This window comes from Canis aureus, chromosome 35 (assembly GCF_053574225.1).
Source record: "Canis aureus isolate CA01 chromosome 35, VMU_Caureus_v.1.0, whole genome shotgun sequence".
NCBI classification, from domain to species: domain Eukaryota; kingdom Metazoa; phylum Chordata; class Mammalia; order Carnivora; family Canidae; genus Canis; species Canis aureus.
The window spans coordinates 17,905,280-17,927,847 of NC_135645.1; the positions used below are offsets into that span (position 1 = coordinate 17,905,280).

Sequence of the window (22,568 nt, forward strand, 5' to 3'; positions counted from 1 at the left end):
GGGCTTTCTAGTCACTGTAAGAGCTAAAACCTAAGAGGGAGGAGAGAGGCCTTTATTAATCAGCAGGTGGAATTCCATTTAAATGAACCTAGAGGAACCACAGAATTACTATATTAGATTTAAGTCTCTTCAAATTGGAAGCCAAATCCTGCAGAAAATGTACAATAGTAGGCTTTCTCTTTTTACTATTATAGACACATCTGTATCTGGAAGCAAGAGAAGAGGGTATTTTTCTCATTCCAAAGCAATGCAGAGAGTAACTTGCTTTGACCTTCTGCCATTGCTGTGTTTTGATGCGGTATAAGAAGAATGTTAATAAAATTGAGCTTTCTAAATGTTTCTGACCTGCAAGGATTTATGAATTGTTATAGTTTGGAAATAAGGAGCGTTTCTTAAGACTTGTGTTCTGGTTGTTAGACAGGCTATATTGATAGGATTCTTGCATCCATGAGCAAAAAGGTATAATATATTCTGTGGGCTAGGATACAAGAATACAGTTTATGTATATAGTAGTCATTAAAATGTGATTCTGCCTCTTTGAATAATGGAGATACTACATTTATAATTCTTAAAGATTTTTCTGGTAGACAGACCTTTTGCTGAGAAATACTCACATAATTAAAAAAAAATAAGGCACCAAATAAAAAAAAAATCAGCTTTTACAATTACCAGTAACAAATGTAAATACAGGTGGCAATAAGTTGGTCTCCATGAGGCTCCATGCAGGAGTAATAGCTCCAATTACTGTCACAAATGTTTGTAATTGTATCTATTGCTGCCAGACAATAAATGCTTTTTAATATAGTAAGGCCATAAATGTACATGCTGCTGTTGTTTAAACAAAATACAATTTTCAGCAAATTTATCCTTGAAACACCTGCTATAATCAAAAAGAGGTGAATGCTATCAAAATAAACTGCCTAAATTAACTAGACACACATACATTTTTAGAGCAGCCTGCATGATTACTCAACTGCCACGTTGTCTCAAAGAATGAGGGGAAATATTCACTGATGGACGTTTACAAGCAAGCTTTCTTTAAAGGAGACAACAAAAAACAGTATTGCTTTGGATTGTGTTATTTTTAAAGCATGGTGTTATTTTGTGGACTTAAAGTTTTATTCACTGTTTCTTTTCTTTTTCTTAAGCTGGTCAACTATTTTTTTTTTCTTTTAGCATATGGGTCATGTGCAAATATCTGGATTGTGGAAAAGAATACTGTGCTTAAAATTATATATGTAAAGCTACTGCAAAGGGGTGGAGAAAAATCCAGCCATCCTTAAGCAACTGAAAACGATTTTTAGCTGCTTCTGTCACAGTCTTGTTGAACATTCAGGATATTTTGTTTAAAGATAGTTGATGATGCCTTCCTTCCTATTTACCCTATGATAAATGTTTCAACTGGATCAAGGAAAGGTTTCATTTATCACAAGTCGAAATAGGAGAACAAGTGTTTTTGCTTTAGAGATTACCATCAGCTCTAACTAAAGAGCATCAGCAGTGGTAGCAGATTTTAAGGAAATAACCAATAAAGACTGCATGTTATATAAACACTGCAGAGGGACATTACTAAGGCCTCACAGCAGAGATACCTCAAATAGACCTTTGTGATTGAGAGCAGTGAATTAATATATATTGATTATAATTAAAATTTCTAGACTGCCTAAATATTTCATTATTGCAAAGTATGATTTAATGTTTCCTTTAAATTACTTAATGTAAAAATATGAATTGAAACAGAAACCATTTGTCATATGGGCCTCCCTATGAAATGTACTTTTTAATAGGTTTGATTCATTGTTCCAATCAATGATATTAGAGTAGTTCTCACTATCACTGTTTTATTATTAAATTTCTTATTATGTGGTCAAAATTTACTTCCATAGCCTTTATCCCATTATATTTTACTCTGTTTCCTTATGCGAAGATAATGATTTGTTTCTTGGTTCTTCAAATATGCAGATGGCTCTACTTATTTTTTTAGTATCATATGAGATCAAGGTTTTGGTTAGTAGATTCTTTTTTTTTTTTTTAATAGTTATTTTTTTTATTTATTTATGATAGTCACAGAGAGAGAGAGAGAGAGAGAGAGAGAGAGAGAGAGAGAGTGTGTGGGGGGGGGAGAGACATAGGCAGAGGGAGAAGCAGGCCCCATGCACCGGGAGCCTGATGTGGGATTCGATCCCAGGTCTCCAGGATCGCACCCTGGGCCAAAGGCAGGCGCCAAACCGCTGCGCCACCCAGGGATCCCTGGTTAGTAGATTCTTGAGGGATTGTCAAGGTTGTCTCTTCTGGCTATGCATTGTGGTTACTCAGCACCCTGTGAAGTAATTATGTTCTGATTTGACTTGAGTGCTCCTGCATTGGCAGAAAGGCCCCACTCACTCCCTGTCTGCCTTGCCAGATCTCTTCTCTGAGCTTGTAACTCCTAAAGTCTAGAAACCCTCACTTGGGAGATTTCTATGGCCATATAGAAGGGGTGTGGATGGAGTAAGCATGAATAATAAGTCAGAGTCAACATACGAAAACACTTTAGTAACAGATGGTAGTCAGTAAAGATAATCTCTGAGCACACATTAGAAATGTAATTATTTAACTAACAAGGTATTTTATTTAGAGATTATAGGTCTCTAGTTTCAGTTCAACTACAGGCAGGTGTGAGAATACTAGTGATTGTTAGCTTTAGCTTACCCTCTATGCACACTGTCTTATTCTTCTCTACATCAAGAGGATATCTAGAAAGCAGGAACTTTCCTGAGGAAACTCGTATTTCCAGCACTAGTGGATTTCTGTATTCCCTGCAACAAATATATACGTACAACATATACCACACATACGTACTCAACTTCTCTTAAGTCATATGTTTAGTTCTTTGAACACTTACAAAGAAAAATCATGTTTTCACACCACAAATGTTTATCACAGAAGACTTTAAGCTGCTGGTGATGAAAGAAAAATGTCACATTAAAAATTTCAGAAAAGCCACATTCTGTAATCATCTTACAACCTGACAGGCATTTTTCATTAAGAAAGAAATTCAGTCTCATGTAAAAAAATATTATGGACAATGTCTCTCTTTCTCTCTCACACACATACACAAATAGGTGCACAAACATGAGCCATGACGAAGCTGAAAATTAATCTAACAATTAGAACAAGAAGAAGAGATTGCAAAACTGCTTGTGCAAAGTGGCATAAAGAGAATATAGATAATATTCTGTTATTAGAGAAGGGAGTGTTCTGGGTGGAGGAGGGAAATCCGCTGCTCTTTTCCTTGCACTGCAAACATGATGGATTATCGACCTGTCCCAGCAACATTTGCTACAGTGAACTTAAGACATATGCAACCACTTCTATCAAGCTGTCTTCTCTGCTTTTTTCACTTAACCTGATTCCCTGCCATCAGATTTCCAAAGAATTTTATCATTGACCATGGATGGGGTATTAAACATGTCAGGAACAGCAGTATTCCACATTGAAATCTTGAGACTGATCACTTTTGGACTGCCGCTCACACATGGCCCTCCCTCTCTACTGCTGCAGCTACAGTTACAGTTTTAATAACTGAATCTCTCTCCCTGTGGCTGAAACAGAGATGAAATGTCCAGATCCCCTTTACAAGTAAGGACTTGGTGCCTAGCCACAGAGAGTGTGGTCCACAGATAACCTGTGGCTGTCTGCTCCCTTGATGGCAGAGAACTTCCTAGCCCAGCTCATGCCCTTCCAGGCTAGCCCACGTCTGGGCTTATGTGAATTGTTGATAGTATTATAAATAATACTACTTTGAAAATTCTGGCACATGTCTTTTTGTAAACATCTGTACACATTTCTACTGGCATTTCTACTAGGCGTGGAATTGCTAGGTCATACTGTATGTGTATGTTCAGCTTTAGCAGATCCTGCCAAATAATATTTGAAGATGCTTGTACAGATGTATACTCCTCCCAGCAGGTGTGTGAAAGCTCCAGTTGCTCCACGTCTTTATCAACATTAAATATCGAGTCTTTTTCACATTTTGTCATCATAATAGATATGCTGTGGTCTTATTGCCATTTTAATTGGCATTTCCCTGATGACTGCTGAGGTTGGGCCCCTTTCCATATGTTTATGTGACCTTTGGCTATCTTGTCTTTTGCTATTGGGTTATCTGCTTTTTCTTTAGATTTATAGAAATTATTTTTATACCCTGGATATGAGTCCTTTGTCAGATATATGTATTGCAAATATATACTCTTTAACTTTTCTTTTCACTCTTACTGGTATGTTATGATAAACAGTGGCCTATTTTAATATACTCAAAGTGATCTTTTTTAGGAGAAAGGAGTATGGCTAATATTTATGTTTTATTTAAGAATCTTTGCTTACCCCAATGCTATGAAGTTATTCTCCTATGTTTTCTTTTTGAAGCTTTATTGCTTTACTTTTTGCATTGAGTTCTGTGATTCATCTAGCATTATCCTGATGTCTGGTGTGAGGTAGAACCCAAGATTTATTTGGTTTTCATATATGTATGTTTCATATATGTATTTAATATATAAAATATATATATATTTTATTGCACTAGCCTATTCTTTCATACTACTGAAAATGGTATCTTTTTAGATTTTTATTTTCTGTTTATTGCTGGTATATAAAAATAATTATGGGGGCACCTGAATGGCTTAGTCAGCTGAGTGGCCAACTCTTGATTTCAGCTCAGGTCATGATCTTAGGGTCATGGAATCAAACTCTGTGTTGGGTTCTGTGCTCAGTGTGGAGTCTACTGGAGATTCTTTCTTTCTCCCTCCGCACCTCCCCAACAAACAAACAAACAAACAAACAAACAAAATCTTTAAAAAATACTGTTCTGTGTGTGTATATACAGACACATCTGTAGCAAACAGGCTAAATTCACTTATTCATTTTAACGATAGGCCTAAGGGTTATTTTGCATCCTCAGTGTATATATCATCTGCAAATAACATCAGTTTTATTTTTTTCTTTACAAGCCTTACCCTTTTATTTCTTTTATCTTTCCTTGTATAGCAGTTAAGAACTCTAGTCTATGGTGGATATAGGTGGTATTAGCAGGGAGAAAGCTTTCAATATTTCAGTTTTGCCATTAAGTATGATGTTAACTTTATGGCTTTTTTTTTAAAAAAAATAATTTTTAATTGGTGTTCAATTTGCCAACATACAGAATAACACCCAGTGCTTATCCCGTCAAGTGTCCCCCTCAGTGCCCGTCACCCACTCACCCTCACCCCCCGCCCTCCTCCCCTTCCACCACCCCTAGTTCCTTTCCCAGAGTTAGGAGTCTTTATGTTCTGTCTCCCTTTCTGATATTTCCCACACATTTCTTCTCCCTTCCCTTAAATTCCCTTTCACTATTATTTATATTCCCCAAATGAATGAGAACATACACTGTTTGTCCTTCTCCGACTGACTTACTTCACTCAGCATAATACCCTCCAGTTCCATCCACGTTGAAGCAAATGGTGGGTATTTGTCGTTTCTAATGGCTGAGGAATATTCCATTGTATACATAGACCACATCTTCTTTATCCATTCATCTTTCGATGGACACCGAGGCTCCTTCCACAGTTGGCTATTGTGGACATTGCTGCTATAAACATGGGGTGCAGGTGTCCCGGTGTTTCATTGCATCTGAATCTTTGGGGTAAATCCCCAGCAGTGCAATTGCTGGGTCGTAGGGCCGGTCTATTTTTAACTCTTTGAGGAACCTCCACACAGTTTTCCAGAGTGGCTGCACCAGTTCCCATTCCCACCAACAGTGTAAGAGGGTTCCCTTTTCTCTGCATCCTCTCCAACATTTGTTGTTTCCTGCCTTGTTAATTTTCCCCATTCTCACTGGTGTGAGGTGGTATCTCATTGTGGTTTTGATTTGTATTTCCCTGATGGCAAGTGATGCGGAGCATTTTCTCATGTGCATGTTGGCCATGTCTATGTCTTCCTCTGTGAGATTTCTCTTCATGTCTTTTGCCCATTTCATGATTGGATTGTTTGTTTCTTTGGTGTTGAGTTTAAGAAGTTCTTTATAGATCTTGGAAACTAGCCCTTTATCTGATACGTCATTTGCAAATATCTTCTCCCATTCTGTAGGTTGTCTTTTAGTTTTGTTGACTGTATCCTTTGCTGTACAAAAGCTTCTTATCTTGATGAAGTCCCAATAGTTCATTTTTGCTTTTGTTTCTTTTGCCTTCGTGGATGTGTCTTGCAAGAAGTTACTGTGGCCAAGTTCAAAAAGGGTGTTGCCTGTGTTCTCCTCTAGGATTTTGATGGAATCTTGTCTTACATTTAGATCTTTCATCCATTTTGAGTTTATCTTTGTGTATGGTGAAAGAGAGTGATCTAGTTTCATTCTTCTGCATGTGGATGTCCAATTTTCCCAGCACCATTTATTGAAGAGACTGTCTTTCTTCCAATGGATAGTCTTTCCTCCTTTATCGAATATTAGTTGACCATAAAGTTCAGGGTCCACTTCTGGGTTCTCTATTGTGTTCCATTGATCTATGTGTCTGTTTTTGTGCCAGTACCACACTGTCTTGATGACCACAGCTTTGTAGTACAACCTGAAATCTGGCATTGTGATGCCCCCAGCTATGGTTTTCTTTTTTAAAATTCCCCTGGCTATTCGGGGTCTTCTCTGATTCCACACAAATCTTAAAATAATTTGTTCTAACTCTCTGAAGAAAGTCCATGGTATTTTGATAGGGATTGCATTAAACGTGTAAATTGCCCTGGGTAACATTGACATTTTCACAATATTAATTCTGCCAATCCATGAGCATGGAATATTTTTCCATCTCTTTGTGTCTTCCTCAATTTCTTTCAGAAGTGTTCTGTAGTTTTTAGGGTATAGATCCTTTATCTCTTTGGTTAGGTTTATTCCTAGGTATCTTATGCTTTTGGGTGAAATTGTAAATGGGAGTGACTCCTTAATTTCTCTTTCTTCAGTCTCATTGTTAGTGTATAGAAATGCCACTGATTTCTGGGCATTGATTTTGTATCCTGCCACGCTACCAAATTGCTGTATGAGTTCTAGCAATCTTGGGGTGGAGGCTTTTGGGTTTTCTATGTAGAGTATCATGTCATCGGTGAAGAGAGAGAGTTTGACCTCTTCTTTGCCAATTTGAATGCCTTTCATGTCTTTTTGTTGTCTGATTGCTGAGGCTAGGACTTCCAGTACTATGTTGAATAGCAGTGGTGAGAGGGCCATCCCTGTCTTGTTTCTGATCTTAGGGGAAAGGCTCCCAGTGCTTCCCCAACTTTATGACTTTTATGAACACCCTTTACTAGAGTAAGGAGTCTCCCTTTTGTTCCTAGTTTGCTAAGAGTTATTATGAATGGATGTTACATTTTTTCAAATGATGTTTTTCTTCATCTATTAAGAGGATCATATGATTTATTTCCTTTTTTTTTTCTCTTACTACAATGGATTATATTGATTGATTTTGGGGTATTAGACTAACCTTGCATTTTGGAATAAATGCAACTTAATCATGATATATTATCCTTTTTGCATATTACTGGATTCGACTTGCTGGTATATTGTTGAGAATTTTTATATCAATGTTTATAAAAGATACTGATCTGTAATTTTTCCTGTTTTTTTAGGTGTCTTTGTCAGGTTTTAATGTAATGCTATGCAGGCCTCATAAAATAAGTTGGCAATTGCTTTTTTTGTTGTTGTTCTCTGGTATTTGTATAAAGTTGTTGTTATTCCTTAAATGTTTGAGAAAATTCACCAATGAAGCCATCTGGGTCTGGATATTTCTTTGTGAGAAAGTTTTTAATTGCGTACGTTTATGCTAAAACTGTTTTAAATTCATTTTTTTATTATACGATTGATATATAAATACCAGTTTGGAAATATTCAAATAGTACAGGTAAAACTGAAGTCTCCTTTAACCATTACCCCCTTAAAATTTTTAGTTATATTTTACTACATTTCATCAGGCAAATGAGAAGTAATGATATGGTCTCTGCAAGTTTGCTCTGTACTGTTGACTTGCCTGTAAGATTGAGAGGTCTACTTTAAAGTAGCTATGTCTCAATTTCCTCATCTTATGAGTGTTTTTAAAAGAATTGTATGTGATGATGTATGGATAGTGCTTAACATAGTGCCTGACACATACTAGACATTCCTTGAATGTTAACATTGAAGCTATTATTAGATGTAAAAGGATCTCGGAATGGATGTGACTATTGGGGATCTACTCTATACTCAAGGAAGAAAATAGAAAAGTATTCTAAGTAGCCAAAATAGAAATCACAAAAAACTATGTACTGAAGCTCATGCGTTTTATTTATAGGAGAGTCTGATAAATCTTTCTTTGAAACCAACATATAGTTGTTTCAGAGATTATTCTAACAAGGTTGGTTAAACAGATTGTTCATCCACAGCAGATTAGAAGCAGCAAACCTCCTGTAGCATCTAAGCTTTAGCAAAACAATCGAGCTAAGAAACATTTATTATGTGCAAGCCTGAATTGAAAGTTGTCAGTTTCTTGTGCTCCTTATTGAAATTGGGTGACAAAGCAAGGAAATGAAAGAAGCAGCTCAGTGTAATGGAAAAATCTGTGAGTGAGAGAAAGGACATTTGGTTTCCTATTCATTTTGTAATTGACATGGTAAAAATCATACCACCTCAATTTGTTGCCCAATCTGTGAAATGGAGGTACAGGATTTCCTCCCCAGAGTGATCTCAAAAATCCACAGGGCAATTCAGGGGTGAAACAGAGGCCTAATGAGAAAAATATGGTGAGACCCCTTAAATGCAGGAAGCCCGTAAAAACTACCTCATAAATATCATCATCTAAAATACAACTGCAAAAACAGAACATTAAATTAAAATTCTATTGGTAATTACTCATAACACAATTGAGGAAGAACCTGTAAGAATAGAGGGAAAAGGGAGGTTAGATGGCAGAAGTAACATTTTTGTGATGGAGAGCAATTCAAAATACATCTGAGCCTTGGGGCCCTGCTCCTGCTCCATCAGGCTAGAACAAAGGTGCTACTACATCCATGGACCATGAGGCTCAGTTGTGCTCTGGCATGGACTTTTCCTGAGCCCATGAAAAAATATCCCAGGATACACCAAGGTGCCTTCCTTAGCTTTGTTCTAAGAGTCCTTTGGCACCCTGCCTCTCTATGGGGGGAAGCTCAAACTTGGGGGAAAACTTGACATTTTACAAGTCGTAAATTAGTGAAACATATACACAGATAAAATTTCCATTTGCCATCCCTAGCTCATGTTTCCATCTCTCTCTCTACAGCAGTTTCAGAGAGGAGCTTGAAGCATTGAGTTGGAGATCCAGACAAAATAACCAAATGTCTGTGCATATGCAAAGGAAATCATTTCAAGGGTTGTGCTGTTGAAGTCAAACCCAGAGATCCATGTATTCTTGCTGGTCACCTTAACGGCTGCAGCTCGATCTCCTACATTTTGATTTTGTGGTATGCTGTGACTCACCATCTGTAGACATGTCATTGCAATTCTCTGGTTTTTTATAAAAGGAGAGATCTTATTTGGCACTAAAGAATTTGGAGTGGGGAATAGGTTATGGTTACAACAGTACCTTTGCTGTCTACCTCAAAAGTGACAGAATTATAAAAGATTTTGTATGAAAGGATTTTTAAAAATTGAAAATCTAAAGAAGTAATATACTGCACCATTATTAGTCTTTTCATTTCCTCAGAGAGAGGAAATGTGCTGGATTAGTGAAAAACTCAACTTCAATAGAGAGGAAAAATGAGCTTAATGAACGCAGAGCACTTTGGAACAGGTGACCAGTAAACTCCAGAGGCCCATATGGTCTCACTTCATATAAAAGAAAAAAAAATGGGTTTACCTTAGATACTCTTCAGTAGTTCATTTTATCATAAAGAAAAGTAGTGTATAGTATGTGGAAAATGTACTGGTTTGGAGTGCTTTCCATTTCTCAGACATGAAACTCTGGAAAGGTCATTTAACCTACCTGATTCTTGGTTTTTCTCCTATATAATATGTATGGATAGTCCGTTTTTCTGTATCAAAAACAAGCCCAAATCACAGTGGCTTATAATAATAATAACAACACATTTACTATCACTCAAGATACATGTCTGCTGATGGTGCAGCAGCGATGGCTCTACTGCAGGGTCCCATATTTCTTATTCCCAGACCAAGGCTGAAAGGATCACCCCTGTGCTGGGCATGTCTATTGTCATGGCTGAAAGAAAGGGCAAAGGGGCTGATGGATGCCTCTTACAGCATCTGCACAGTCCTGGCATAGGCCATGCCCACCACTATTCCACTGGCCGAAGAGAATCCCATGGCCAAGGCCAGCATCCATGGACCAGGAAAGTATATACTCCTCCCCAACCAGCCTGCAAATCGCATAACCCTCTTACAGAGAAGGGGAGAAGTGAAAAAGAAGAGAGGAGAGATCTAGTTAGCATTCCAAACCTTTGTGAGCCTCAAAAAGGAAAGGTTGTAACCTAACGGAGTCTCTACCAATGTAAGGATTGCTAGCATTGTTGGACAGACTGTTTTACTTTGGGGATAAAGTCCTTACATACCATTAAAACCCATTGCTTCTTCATTCTTACCACAAACTTCTGTAAACTTTTTAACCATTTCAGTTACAGTTTTTTAAGAGTTCCATATCTTGCCTTTTTCATGTTTTTAAAATGTTACAAGTATGATCACTTATATTTTCTGCTGTAACTGTATTAAACCCCTTTCAAGAACTACTTGGGCATCCAGAGGATTTTTTACTTTTTTTTCCCTGATGATTAAAGTGATAGTTAAAAATTCTCTTGTAGGAAATTTGGAGAATTTTGGAAGGATAAAGAAGACGTTTTAAACATCAGCATTCAAATTCCTTAATATACACCTAGACCTACAAATACTAATCTTTACTAAATTGGACACTTAATAGTATATTCTTTGGGGAATGTTTTTCCACTTTACTATATGATGTTTGTGTGCATTTTTGCCAAGTAAATTTTTTTTAATCTAACATTTTGATATGCAGTACATATATAATCATGAAGCCCAATAATAAAACAAACACTCATGAGCCCACGACTCAACTTAAGAACTAGATTCTTACATGCCCTTGAAGTTACCTGTGTAACTCTCCTCTGCTCCTCTGCTGCTTTTTCCCTCCCATGGGTAACCCCTCTCCTCAAGTTTGTATGCTATATATTGTCATTAGCTGCTGCTTCCTCTTTTTCCTCTACCTCTTCTTCCTCTTCCTTTTCCTTTTTTTTTTTTTTTTTTTTTTTGCAGTGTTTTCACGTATGTGTCTATCTCCAAACAGTGTATCTTTGTGTCTGTCTCCAAATAATGTATTGTGGAGCTTTGCTTCATTTTGAGCATTATAAAAATGGTATCATACTGCATTATTTTTAGTGGTGAAATGGATATCACAAAATTAGTTTAAACTTTACTGATAAATATTTAAAGAGTTAAATATTTAGAGAGCTGTTTTACAAAGAACTTGTACATTCATCTTCGTGTGTATCCCCAGGTATTTCTTTGGGAATAATTTCTAGAGGTGAAATTGCTGGGTTAAAAGGTTAGAACAGTTTTGAGGCTTTTTTAAAATAACTGTACATCAGGAAATGTGTCCATCTAGATTTTAATAAATATTCAGAATTATGTGGCAGATAATTATAAATCATTTCTAGCTTTCGACTTTACTTATTTTTTTTTAAGATTTTATTTATTTATTCATGAGAGACAGAGAGAGAGGCAGAGACACAGGCAGAGGGAGAAGCAGGCTCCACACAGGGAGCCCGACGTGGAACTCGATCCCGGGTCTCCAGGATTACACCCTGGGCTGCAGGCGGCGCCAAACCGCTGCACCACCAGGGCTACCCTAGCTTTCCACTTTAAAAAGCAATAAGAATGCACAAATATGTCCCAGTGGTTTATTGCATTTAAAAGCCCCAAACTAAATTCCTCAATATTTCTGACTCCCTGAAATCTATTCTGTTCTTGTCACACTGTGATATTACTAATATCTTAGTTCCTAAGGCTAGAAACCTTAAAGACACCTTCTCTCTACTACCCCACTTCCATTTCAGCCACCCCACATTTGCCCTTAGTCCTCAGGTCCTGCTGGTTCTATCTCTACGATGTCCCTTCAATCCATCCCTTCCCTTTCATTCTCACAGGCACTGCTCTACTGTGAACCCTGCTCATGTATTACGTGGCCCATTACAGAGCCTTTTAACTGGTTGCCTACCCACCTTCAGTCTCTTGCCTTTCTAATCCTTCCTTGCCTTCTAGTCCTTTCCTCTGTTACTTTCTCAAAACACAAATATATCTTAAAACTGAAACCAAAAATCTTTAATAGCTCTCCATTTGTCCATGTAATAAAATCCATGGTCCTCAGTTAAACCCCCAATCTAACTTAATCTACCTCTCCAACTTTGCTTCCTCATGATTCATCCTCCCCACCCCAGCCCACCCCACCCAAGAACTTTGTGTTTATATTCTAGCCAGCCTGGGCTACTTGTTCCCTATATATTTTCCTGTTTTTCCTTGTTCTTGTTACTCCCTCAGCCTAAAATACCCTTCCTCTCCCACTCCTTTCCAGCCTGTTGAAATGCTACTCATGCTTCAAGCTTCCACTGAAATGCCAGCTCCTCCATGGAGTTTAACATCAATGTAAGTTATCATAGTTATACATAGATGAGTCAGGCATGTTTGCTTCTGTTGAAATATTTTGTCAGAACTTGAAAAAAAGAGTTTTTACATTTGCTGGGTAGAAAATAATGCTGAATAGAAAAAGCAGAACACAGACCATATTAAACAGATCAATTACTATAAATTATGTATATAAAGTAAATGTATGTATATATGTATATGCTTCTACATGTGTATATCTACAGACACAGAGACTGTAGAAATACACTTGTTATTTATTAAGCTTATGAAATTATTTTGGGAACCAGGTAGGATGAGTACTTTTTTGGAAAAATTACTAATATAATGATACTTCTCAGGTTCATTTTCTTCCATAAGGATGCTTGCTTGGGCTTAAACAGGTTTCCATTTTGAGGCTGAACCATATATGGTCCAGTTGCAGCAGCCAGCCAGCCGCCTCTCCTCCCCGGTCCAGTGTTGACCGACTGAGTTGGAGAGGCCGGTTTCCTTTGCCAATCTGTCTAGTCATAGTCACGGGTGATGAACAGTCCCCTCAACTGTAAAATGAAAACGTTGCACCAGATGACTGTTAAATGGATGAGTAGATGATCTTTAAGGTCCTTCTCAGCTCTCATTCTGAGATATTTTTTGCTCATGAGACAGAAAAATGCTAAAGGACAAAGTGCTGATTTGTTCTCTGCTCTAGCACCTTCACTGGTGTCAAGTAGCCAATTGCTCCTTTTATTAACTCTGAACTGCCAAAATATATCCTGTGGGAATTAATGCATTTAGCTTCTGATCCAGGTGCACCACTACCTGTGTCGCTTTGGGTGTGCCCCTTTCTGTCACTGGGCCTCTTTTTGCTTATCTGTAAAATGATAAAGGTGAGGCTAGAAGCTCTTTAAGGTTCTTTAATATATTGTAATTTGATAATTGGTATGTGTGAAGTACCCAAGGATTTTCCCTCCTGTAATCAATAGCTCATGTTTCAAAGTTAAGAAATCAGTAGAATAGGACAATTCCCAATATATTTTTCTCTTCATAGAATAGTATAGATAGTAAAGCAGAGCGTCACGGTATGCAAACAGATAGGTATAATTGAGGATTATCCTGGTTCCATCACTTCAACTTACCATAATATTTTCTGTCATCATGTATATGTCTCCAGTCTTAAAATTGTTAACTTTAATAATGTAAACCAAAAAAATTTGAGGATATCTTTTTCAGAAATTAAAATGTTGGCATAGGTTTCAAATATCCACACTGATTTGAGTTAGCCTACTAGTAATACGATTTATCTTAAAATATCTGAACTTTAATAATCATTATAGATTTCTTTTTTTTTTCTTTTTAAGAGAATTCTTCCTGAAGAAGAGGGCCTCATTTTAATTTTCAGAGGACAAACTAATACTTGATATATGATACTTGATTCCAGAGTTGCTTCTGGCAATTGTTACTATTTAAACAAGTATTTCTTTTCTAGTAATTAGATTTTTTTTTTCATTTTGATGGGTAGTCATAAATATTAACCACCAGCAGTGCAGGAAATAATTTATATTCAAATTGTCAGACATCGCTCTGTGAACACATAAAATAATTTACATTTATTTAGAACCTTTTATCCTAAAGTGCTCTACATATATTTCTTTATAATCTGATTGCAAGCTATATATAGTACTTTCCTACCTGAAATAGGACAGCAACCAAAGTAGTTAAAATAAAGGATACAGCTTCAAAAAAGTAGAGGAAAGAAGGAAATGTATATTTTACTTGTTCCTCTATGCTTTTATGCCTATAGGATTGGAGAATCCATGTTGACCAAATGCACCAACACAAAAGTGGAATAGAATCTGCTCTAAAGGAGACCAAGGTATGTGAATTACTTCAGGTGGATCAATGTACATTTACTCATCTATTGAACACCTGTTAAAGGAGAACATGAAAGAAAAAAATGAGACAGTCCTTGCTTTTGAGGAGCTTACAGATTGAATGTACCATATTAAATTTCAACAGCTCTAACACTTAACTAACTAAAGAAAGATAATTTTATATCAAAGCAGTATAATATATATCTGATATAGAGAGAGACACATATCTCTAATATGTATATATTTTACAATTATACAATATGTGTACAAATTATACAATTATCTATATAAAACATGTATACTGTATAATATATATACTATATACATACAGTTATACTATATGCAAATATATATATATATATATTAGAGAAACATTGCATCATTCTTTCCTTCTGAATCCCAAGGGATAATAGAGCATCAGGCCAGCATGCTTAGAACCTACAACTTCCCCAGGCTTGCTGCTCTGCCAGAAATAAGGACTTTTTGGAGGATGCCACAAGGAAGCAAAGGTAGAAAGAGAAGTTATGGGTCCCAGGCTAGAGCTAGAAATTTAATGACTTACCTCCAACTGGAACATTCTAGTCATCTTTGAACTGTGCTACAAGAAAGTCGTGTTATTCTGTTACCTACTTTGATTGCAAACTTTATATAAAAGTAAATTCCACTCACGTACAATTTAGATATGCATAAGGACTAATGAATTGACTAACACTTCCAGGTGCTTTTTTATTTTAACATTCTGCCAAGTGTGACTAAAATATTTCTCATTACAGACTTCTTTTGCTATTGAAAATTTCAAGCTATCTTCTTTTTCACAAGTGGTTGGGAATTTGTGGGATGGATTGAAGGAAATTTAGCCCATTTTATACTATTTTTGAAAAATGTATTTGTGAGTTCTTTTATCTACTAAAATCCTATGGAATTTCTAGGGATTTTTGGATAAACTTCATAATGAAATTAGTAGAACTCTGGAAAAGATCGGCAGCCGAGAAAAGTACATCAACAACCAGCTTGAGCATTTGGTTCAAGAATATCGTGCAGCCCAAGCCCAACTGAGTGAGGTAACTTAGGAATGATATTCAGGGATTTATTTCAGTTAATGACCTTAATTCCCAAACTTGACACAGCACTTTTCATTTGAGAATCATGAAATGCTTCTCCCAAACAGCAACACATGGATACTCTGCCCACTTTAGGAAGCCACGTGAGGCAGTAGAACTTGTCATCTCCATGTTACATGCAATAGAAATTATCTCCTAGAAGTCTTTAAATGCATTTCTTCTTTTGATTTAAATAAATGAAGACATGTATTGTTGGGGAACATTGCTTAGAACAGGAACAGAGTGTCAGGACACCTGGTTTTGTTTCTTAGTCTGCCGTTAATTTACCCTGTGAGTAGGAGGAAAAAGAATAGTATGCATTTACATGTGTCAGAGGGAAAAGACATCATTGCCTTAATGGCTTACAGCCACATAATAAAGAATATGAAAGCAAGACACGTTCAGAGACAAGCAGTTTAATTAATTTAATGAGCAAATTTTTTAATCCTTTCAAGGTTTTAGAATTTCAACCAAAAAAATAAAACCTTCAGCCTTTGGAAGCAGTGGTTCTTTGTACCCCAGTAGGGATCTAAAGGCTTTCCTTGGGAGTTATGCCCCCTCTTTCCTGATGTTGAGGAAGGCTAGTAAGAACACTTAGAAATGCTAGTTGAAGAGTTTTTTATTTTTCTTTCAGTAAATAAGGTTAGAAGAAGGGAAAAAATGGAAATCAACTTAAGATACTTCTGTACTTTCAGAAGTTCTCAAAGACCAAACAGAAAACAATCTTCACTGTTTTATTATGTTATTTATTTAACAAATTATTCCCTCATATACATATATACTCATGGATGTTTTTACTTTCAAAATGCTGTAAAAAGTCTGATTAAAACCACTGTCAAACACTGATACTAAATAATTGTTAGATTAGTTCCCAAGAACATATTCCGTACTGTCATACCATTTGTTAATCCTTATTAATTGCTCATCCTGATGCTCTGTTATGATTGATTTTTTGAACTGGTTTTCTCTGCATAGCATGCAAATTACATCGACCAAGAGCTGCTCTCCTAAACTGTGTAGGAATAGCTGAGGACAGTTTTTATTGTGAACCATGCCCGTGTGAGTTACACAGTCAGTATATGAAGGTTAAGGTAGTTTATCATTTTATAGTGCCTTAGTTTAAATACATCGCGCCTATTAGGGACATAAAAAAGCTACAGTTAAATGTCACTTTCACAAATGTATTCACAAATGGAGGGGGCTGTCATAAAATGATATGCAGAAATCGCAAACACAAAGAGGTCACATTTAAGTAATCTGCTTCTGTTGTGAATTTGTCATTAAACAAAATGTTTTCTCCCTTAGGCACGGGAGCGATACCAGCAGGGTAATGGCGGAGTAACGGAAAGGACCAAGCTCCTGTCTGAGGTGCACACCACGCTCTCGCCCTCTCCTCACCCTCAGCTGCACCCTGGCCCCAGCCATGCAGAGTCATTGTGGTTTAATACTGCTCCAACCGGGCACTCTTTATTTCAGCAACTGCTTCCCGTGGCTCTGAGTCCTTTTCTTTAGGAGAAAATCCCTAGTTTTCTTATCAATGAATCAATTATGTATTTATATACTTCTTATTCCCATAAAATGCCTGAAGTTGTTTTATTAAATTCAACATAGAACCTGTTGATAATATTAGCACATTTATAACCTTCCTTAATCTTTTTAAAAGCAGAGTAGTCATGATTAATACATAGAAGAGTAGGTAAAGCACTGGCTTAAATGTCTTATAATTAATTTTAATGTTAGTCTGTAAGATATAAGATCTGTTTTTAGTGATTGCTGCTGATGTATGTGATCCTAAGTATTTCTGTCTACAAACTGGAAGTGGCTATCCTTCTGAGAACTTCTGAAATATTTGCATATATTGTTGCATTGATTTTCATCATCACACAAGGGGGTACAATCTAATATATATTCCAATTTTTTACTGAAGGGCCGGGAGAAAAAAAATTCTTACAAGGTCAATAGCCAATGTACAAGAGTGTCTTTGGTTATAATCCAGTGTAATTGTCACAGACATTTTCTATATAATAGAATTAAGCTTCTTTTATAGAGATTATTTGAGGCATAAATAGTTATTTTAGAATACTAAAAGTGTAACTTTAGAAATATTTAGACTCTAATCCTGTGGTGCTTCTAGGCAAATAGAACATTATGTAGAAGTAAAGTGCTCACTTACGTTAGGTAAATTAACACTTGAAGGGAGTCCAGGGACCCATTTAGTTCTTTTGGAGGAGGTAGTTATCCCCAGTTGTAACATTGCAGGTGCCTAAAAAAAAATTAATTTGCTTTACTTGGATGAGCACTTTATTCCCAAGGAAGTTTTTACTCACCAGTATGATAAAAATAAAGCCTAGTAAGTTACAATAATTATGGCTTAGTTCTAGGTCATATAATTTTTTAAAAAAACTTTTAAAGCTAATATTCTAGGTTGGAATTTTACTAATAGAGGCTATAGTAGTATAATTTTGAATATGACGTAGAATACAGCTAAGAGCCAATATGACAGCACAATATGCCTCTTGGAGTTCACGGTTTGGATAGAGCAGTTGGAATATTTTTATATACAGCCATATGGTATAAACGTTATTTTTAGCATCCTATACAGGAAAAGATGGCATCTTCTCTTATAAAACTATAATATTAAGAAAGATACCTACTAAGCCTTAGAAATCCAAAATCTTCTCAGAATGTATATACTGTTTTAATTAATAACTCATTATTAAAGACTGGCAAGGTTGGGATGCCTGGATGGCTCAGTCCATTGAGTGTCTGACTTGATTTCAGCTCAGGTCATGATCTTAAGGTTGTGAGACAGAGCTCCAAGTCAGGCGTGGAGATTCTCTCACTCTCCCTCTGCCCCTCTCTATCCCACCCCACCTCCCTGCTCTCTTTTTCTCTCTAAAAAGAAAAAAAAAAAAAAAAAAGGATTGGCATGGTAGATGCTAGGAGATAACTACAAGGTTTGCATGTCTGATGCCTAAAACAACAACTTAGATCAGTTTTTATTGTCATGTGACAACCTGAAAACATCATTTGGTGAAGTTTAATGTTAGGAGCACTCTCAGAAGATAAAAAGCTTTGTCTCTCTGTCTCTTTTATTATTCAAATTATGTCCAGAACACTCCTAATATGTTTATGTCCCTTTATGGATGTATTAGATCTATATTTTTTTAATATACCATTCAATAATTTTGAAAGCTTATTAAAATCTAGAGCTCATGAAAAAAAAATTTTTTTCAATTAAAGGTGACAGAAGAACTAGAAAAGGTAAAGCAAGAAATGGAAGAAAAAGGCAGCAGCATGACTGATGGTGGTGAGTACACACCCATCCTAAGGGGAAAACTAGCGAGAGTATTTCTTAAGAAATCTATTTAACAAAGTGCTATTATAAACAAGGAATCTGCTTTTTAAAATGAATTTGAGGAGAGGTAGGAAAGTGGTGCAAAATGATGTCTGATAATCCATGTACTATTTTCCTTATCAATCAGCTGAGACGAGTCCTACTTTTTTTTTTTTTTTTTACCCTTATTTAGGATTTTTTGATTTGGACTGCATTGATTCAGAGATAGAGTAGGAAATACTTAAATATATACTTTGTTATTCAAATTTTTAAAAAATGATATTTTCTGTTTTCATCAAATGAGCTTCATTATTCCATTTTATGTGCAGAAGAGCACTAAGTGTGTGCCCCAATGGCACGAAGGCAGCGATGGGACGACCTTTGTTTTTTTCCTCTCCCTGCAGTGGACCTGACTGGGCAGAGGGGTCAAATAGAGAAGAATTAATAACCCTCTAGTATTCATGGTCCGTTGTGAGCTACTTACTTTGACATGGCCTTGGGTGATTGCCTAAGGCCCTTCTGTGTTCTAGAAAGATTTTCCAGAGTTCTGATGATACATACTGAATGCTCCTTCAAAAGGGAACGTATAGAGGTTTTGCAGTATGTTTAAATGAGCCCATTATCTATATCTTGCAGGTAATTTTTTCTTCCTTTTTTTCCCATCATGTCCCCTTCCTTCAGACAAATATTCTAGCCCACAAAAGTTATTAAAGACATCCTTAAATATCCCTTTAGCTAGCAGCTCTTCCCTGAGAAAAGGAAAGAAATTCAACCTCAGTACATCAAACTCTGCATCATTTCCCATCCTAAAAATCTCAGGTGTTTAAAATACCACAGCAAAATTGTGTGAATGTCAGTGTGTTGTTGGCTGTGTTTTTAACCCTATTTTTGGCTTAAGACAAAGTGAGGAAAATGTCATGCAATTCTGTAATACACTGATACTCCAAATGAACATTTTTATTGCATCTTATTTTCATTCTGCAGCTCCCTTGGTAAAGATTAAACAGAGCTTAACAAAGCTGAAGCAAGAAACCGTTCAGATGGACATCAGAATTGGTGTTGTGGAACACACATTACTCCAATCAAAACTCAAGGAGAAGTCCAACATGACTAGGGACATGCATGCAACAATCATTCCAGAATCTTCAGTAGGCTCTTATTAAAACATACTGATTTTCATGCTTTTGATTAGTTGTTTTTTTATATCAAAGTGTATTTCATGTCACATAGATTTCAAAACACAATTATACCTCCTAAAGCATGTTCAGTGGGTATTTTTTTACATATATATGCATACATATTGTATCATGGTGATTATGGATAGTTAAAGCCTTTAAATTGAATATAATATTTAATAAAGTAATTAAAAATTCTCACTTTCAAAGAAGCTTTCACCTATCATTACAGATGTTAAAACCCCCACCTGGTGGCATATTTTTCTTATTGTTCTTGTGTAAGTCAGTGTTCATGACCCATGCTGTCTGTAGGGGCTGCTGTTGCTGTCACCACATGGACCTTTGCACCAGCCTGGCTCCTTCAGTTTGGTCCACCTCTGCAGTGATCTCAAGTGCTTCTGTGCCCAGAGGCAGCTAATGAGGGATGAGGATCCTTTTAAGAATCCGAATTACCCTTGCCTCAGCTTTATTACCTAGAATTATATTTCTTTAGAAAAAATATGAAAAACTCTAGTGTCTTTACTAACATTTGAAGTTTATTAACTATTGTATTTCATGACTAAAATTTTATTTTTTTCTCTAAGGCCACCAAATAAATAAATAAATAAATAAATAAATAAATAAATAAACAAACATTTCAGTCATGTTTGACTCTGTAGTGACAAAAAAGGCACATACATGTCTCAGTTCTATTTTTTTCTGTTGTATCGGCTGTACTGAAGAATCATTTTGCAGCACAACAGGAGACAGCAAGACAAGTGAAGATCAGCTTCCCAGTGCTGATAATCTTTACTTACACATCTTACTGAACAACCTTCTAGTCTGGGACTTTTTTTTTTTTTAAAGATTTTTATTTATTTATTCATGATAGACACACACACACAGAGGCAGAGACACAGGCAGAGGGAGAAGCAGGCGGCTCCATGCTGGGAGCCGGACGGGACTCGATCCCAGGACTCCAGGATTACACTCTGGGCCAAAGGCAGGCGTTGAACCACTGAGCCACCCAAGGATCCCCTAGTCTGGGACTTTAAACTGGTGAAATAAGCAATATTAGAGTGACCAGACTTAAACACTGGGGGAGACTGGTAAGGAGAGCACAAACCAGAAGATAGCCCACATTTATGCTTTAAAAAGAAGAAAAAAGGGGTGCCTAGGTGGCTCAGCCAGTTAAGCATCTGCCTTCAGCTCAGAACTCTGGGATCGAGCCCCAAGTCGAGTTCCCTGCTCAATGGAGAGTCTGCTTCTACCACTGCCTCTGCCCCTCCTCCCACTCATGCACTCGTTTCTCTCTCTCAAGTAAAATCTTTAAAAAGAAGAAGAAAAAGAAATCTAGTAGTAGCTTTTTATGAGAATACTATATATACATAGGACAACAAAAATAATAAAATCCCTTTCTCAAATTTTATCCTAATATTTTCTCCCCCCAATTTTTTGCCTTAGTCCTTCCTTTGTAGATGACACACACACACACACACACACACACACACACACAAATTTTTTCCCTCCTTTATACTCTTCTTGAGTTTAAGCTCAGATAAAATCAGTATGCATAAACTATTCTGTGGCTCAAGAGGATGACAATAAGTGCAATGGCAAACAAGTCATTTCATTTAGTTTGGGATAATAGTTTGAAAAAAATCCAATATTTTCTTTCCTTTATTTTATGTCCATTGATTGGGGCCTAGAAGAGGGAAACCCAAACTTGGGTCCCACAAGCGAACACTGATTCTCTTGGAACTTACTTGCATAGGTGTTGTCATGGCCGCACAGTTTTTTGATGAATTCCATCAATGCAGAGAATCCTTCTAAATAAATCAGAGCTTTCCATAAAATGTACTTTTGCTCAGAAGCAAAGTACACTCTTTACTTTGTGGAAACATGCACTAATCTAACAACTCTTCTAGAGAGTAGTATGGGCAACCTATTTTTATTTTCTTCTCCGAAGTAATCAATTTACTCAGTTTGGGCTTGGTACCCCTCTTCTCTGTTCCCACAGAACACTGAATACCTCTAATACAGAATATATTGCATTGTAATTATCTATTTTCTTCTACCCTCTTTCATAGACTAAGCTGCTTGAGAATAGGGAAAAAGTTTTTTTCATCTCCATATTTCTAGCCAAGTACCTAGCACACAGAGCATGAGTTTCTAAGAGGATGTTTGGATGACTGGCATTACCCAGTTCCAGAATGTCTCATAGTTCCTATTCTTCAGCATGGCGAACTTAATGACTTCAAGTCTGAGTTTTGACACAGTTTCGAGACAGTAATTGTAAATTATGTTTTTCCCCCTGTGGTATTGCTTTGGAATTGGAAGCATCAGTATGGGCACACGGTTCTTCAATATATTCAGATTAATAGAAATAAACATATAGAAATACATGCATACATATGTGCACGTATTTACTATTTCTGTCCTCTAAGAGGGCCTAGAGCAGTG

At 36.5% G+C, this 22,568-nt stretch overlaps 1 protein-coding gene and 1 long non-coding RNA gene across 5 annotated transcripts in view; one reads left to right on the top strand and one right to left on the bottom strand.

Annotated features, from left to right (window-relative positions):
- Positions 1 to 20,130, top strand: part of IFT57 (intraflagellar transport 57) — a 53,597-nt gene extending 33,467 nt beyond the window's left edge. Inside the window, exons 7-11 of the mRNA XM_077884154.1 lie at positions 14,445 to 14,516; positions 15,444 to 15,575; positions 16,920 to 16,982; positions 18,858 to 18,924; positions 19,936 to 20,130. Coding sequence (XP_077740280.1) covers positions 14,445 to 14,516; positions 15,444 to 15,575; positions 16,920 to 16,982; positions 18,858 to 18,924; positions 19,936 to 20,114 — 513 coding nt within the window. The 3' untranslated portion in view covers positions 20,115 to 20,130. The remainder of the gene's footprint in view (positions 1 to 14,444; positions 14,517 to 15,443; positions 15,576 to 16,919; positions 16,983 to 18,857; positions 18,925 to 19,935) is intronic.
- The window catches only part of LOC144305372 (uncharacterized), a 165,265-nt gene that overhangs the window by 74,818 nt on the left and 67,879 nt on the right, over positions 1 to 22,568 (bottom strand). Inside the window, exons 4-5 of one of the 4 annotated variants that reach the window (XR_013372396.1) lie at positions 17,788 to 17,877; positions 2,692 to 2,798 (exon numbers count right to left, since the gene is read on the bottom strand). This is a non-coding gene — a long non-coding RNA (uncharacterized LOC144305372). Of the gene's footprint in view, positions 1 to 2,691; positions 2,799 to 12,761; positions 14,570 to 15,459; positions 15,904 to 17,787; positions 17,878 to 22,568 lie in introns of those variants that run through there. The other 3 variants (XR_013372397.1, XR_013372398.1, XR_013372395.1) reach the window with 3 other exon arrangements.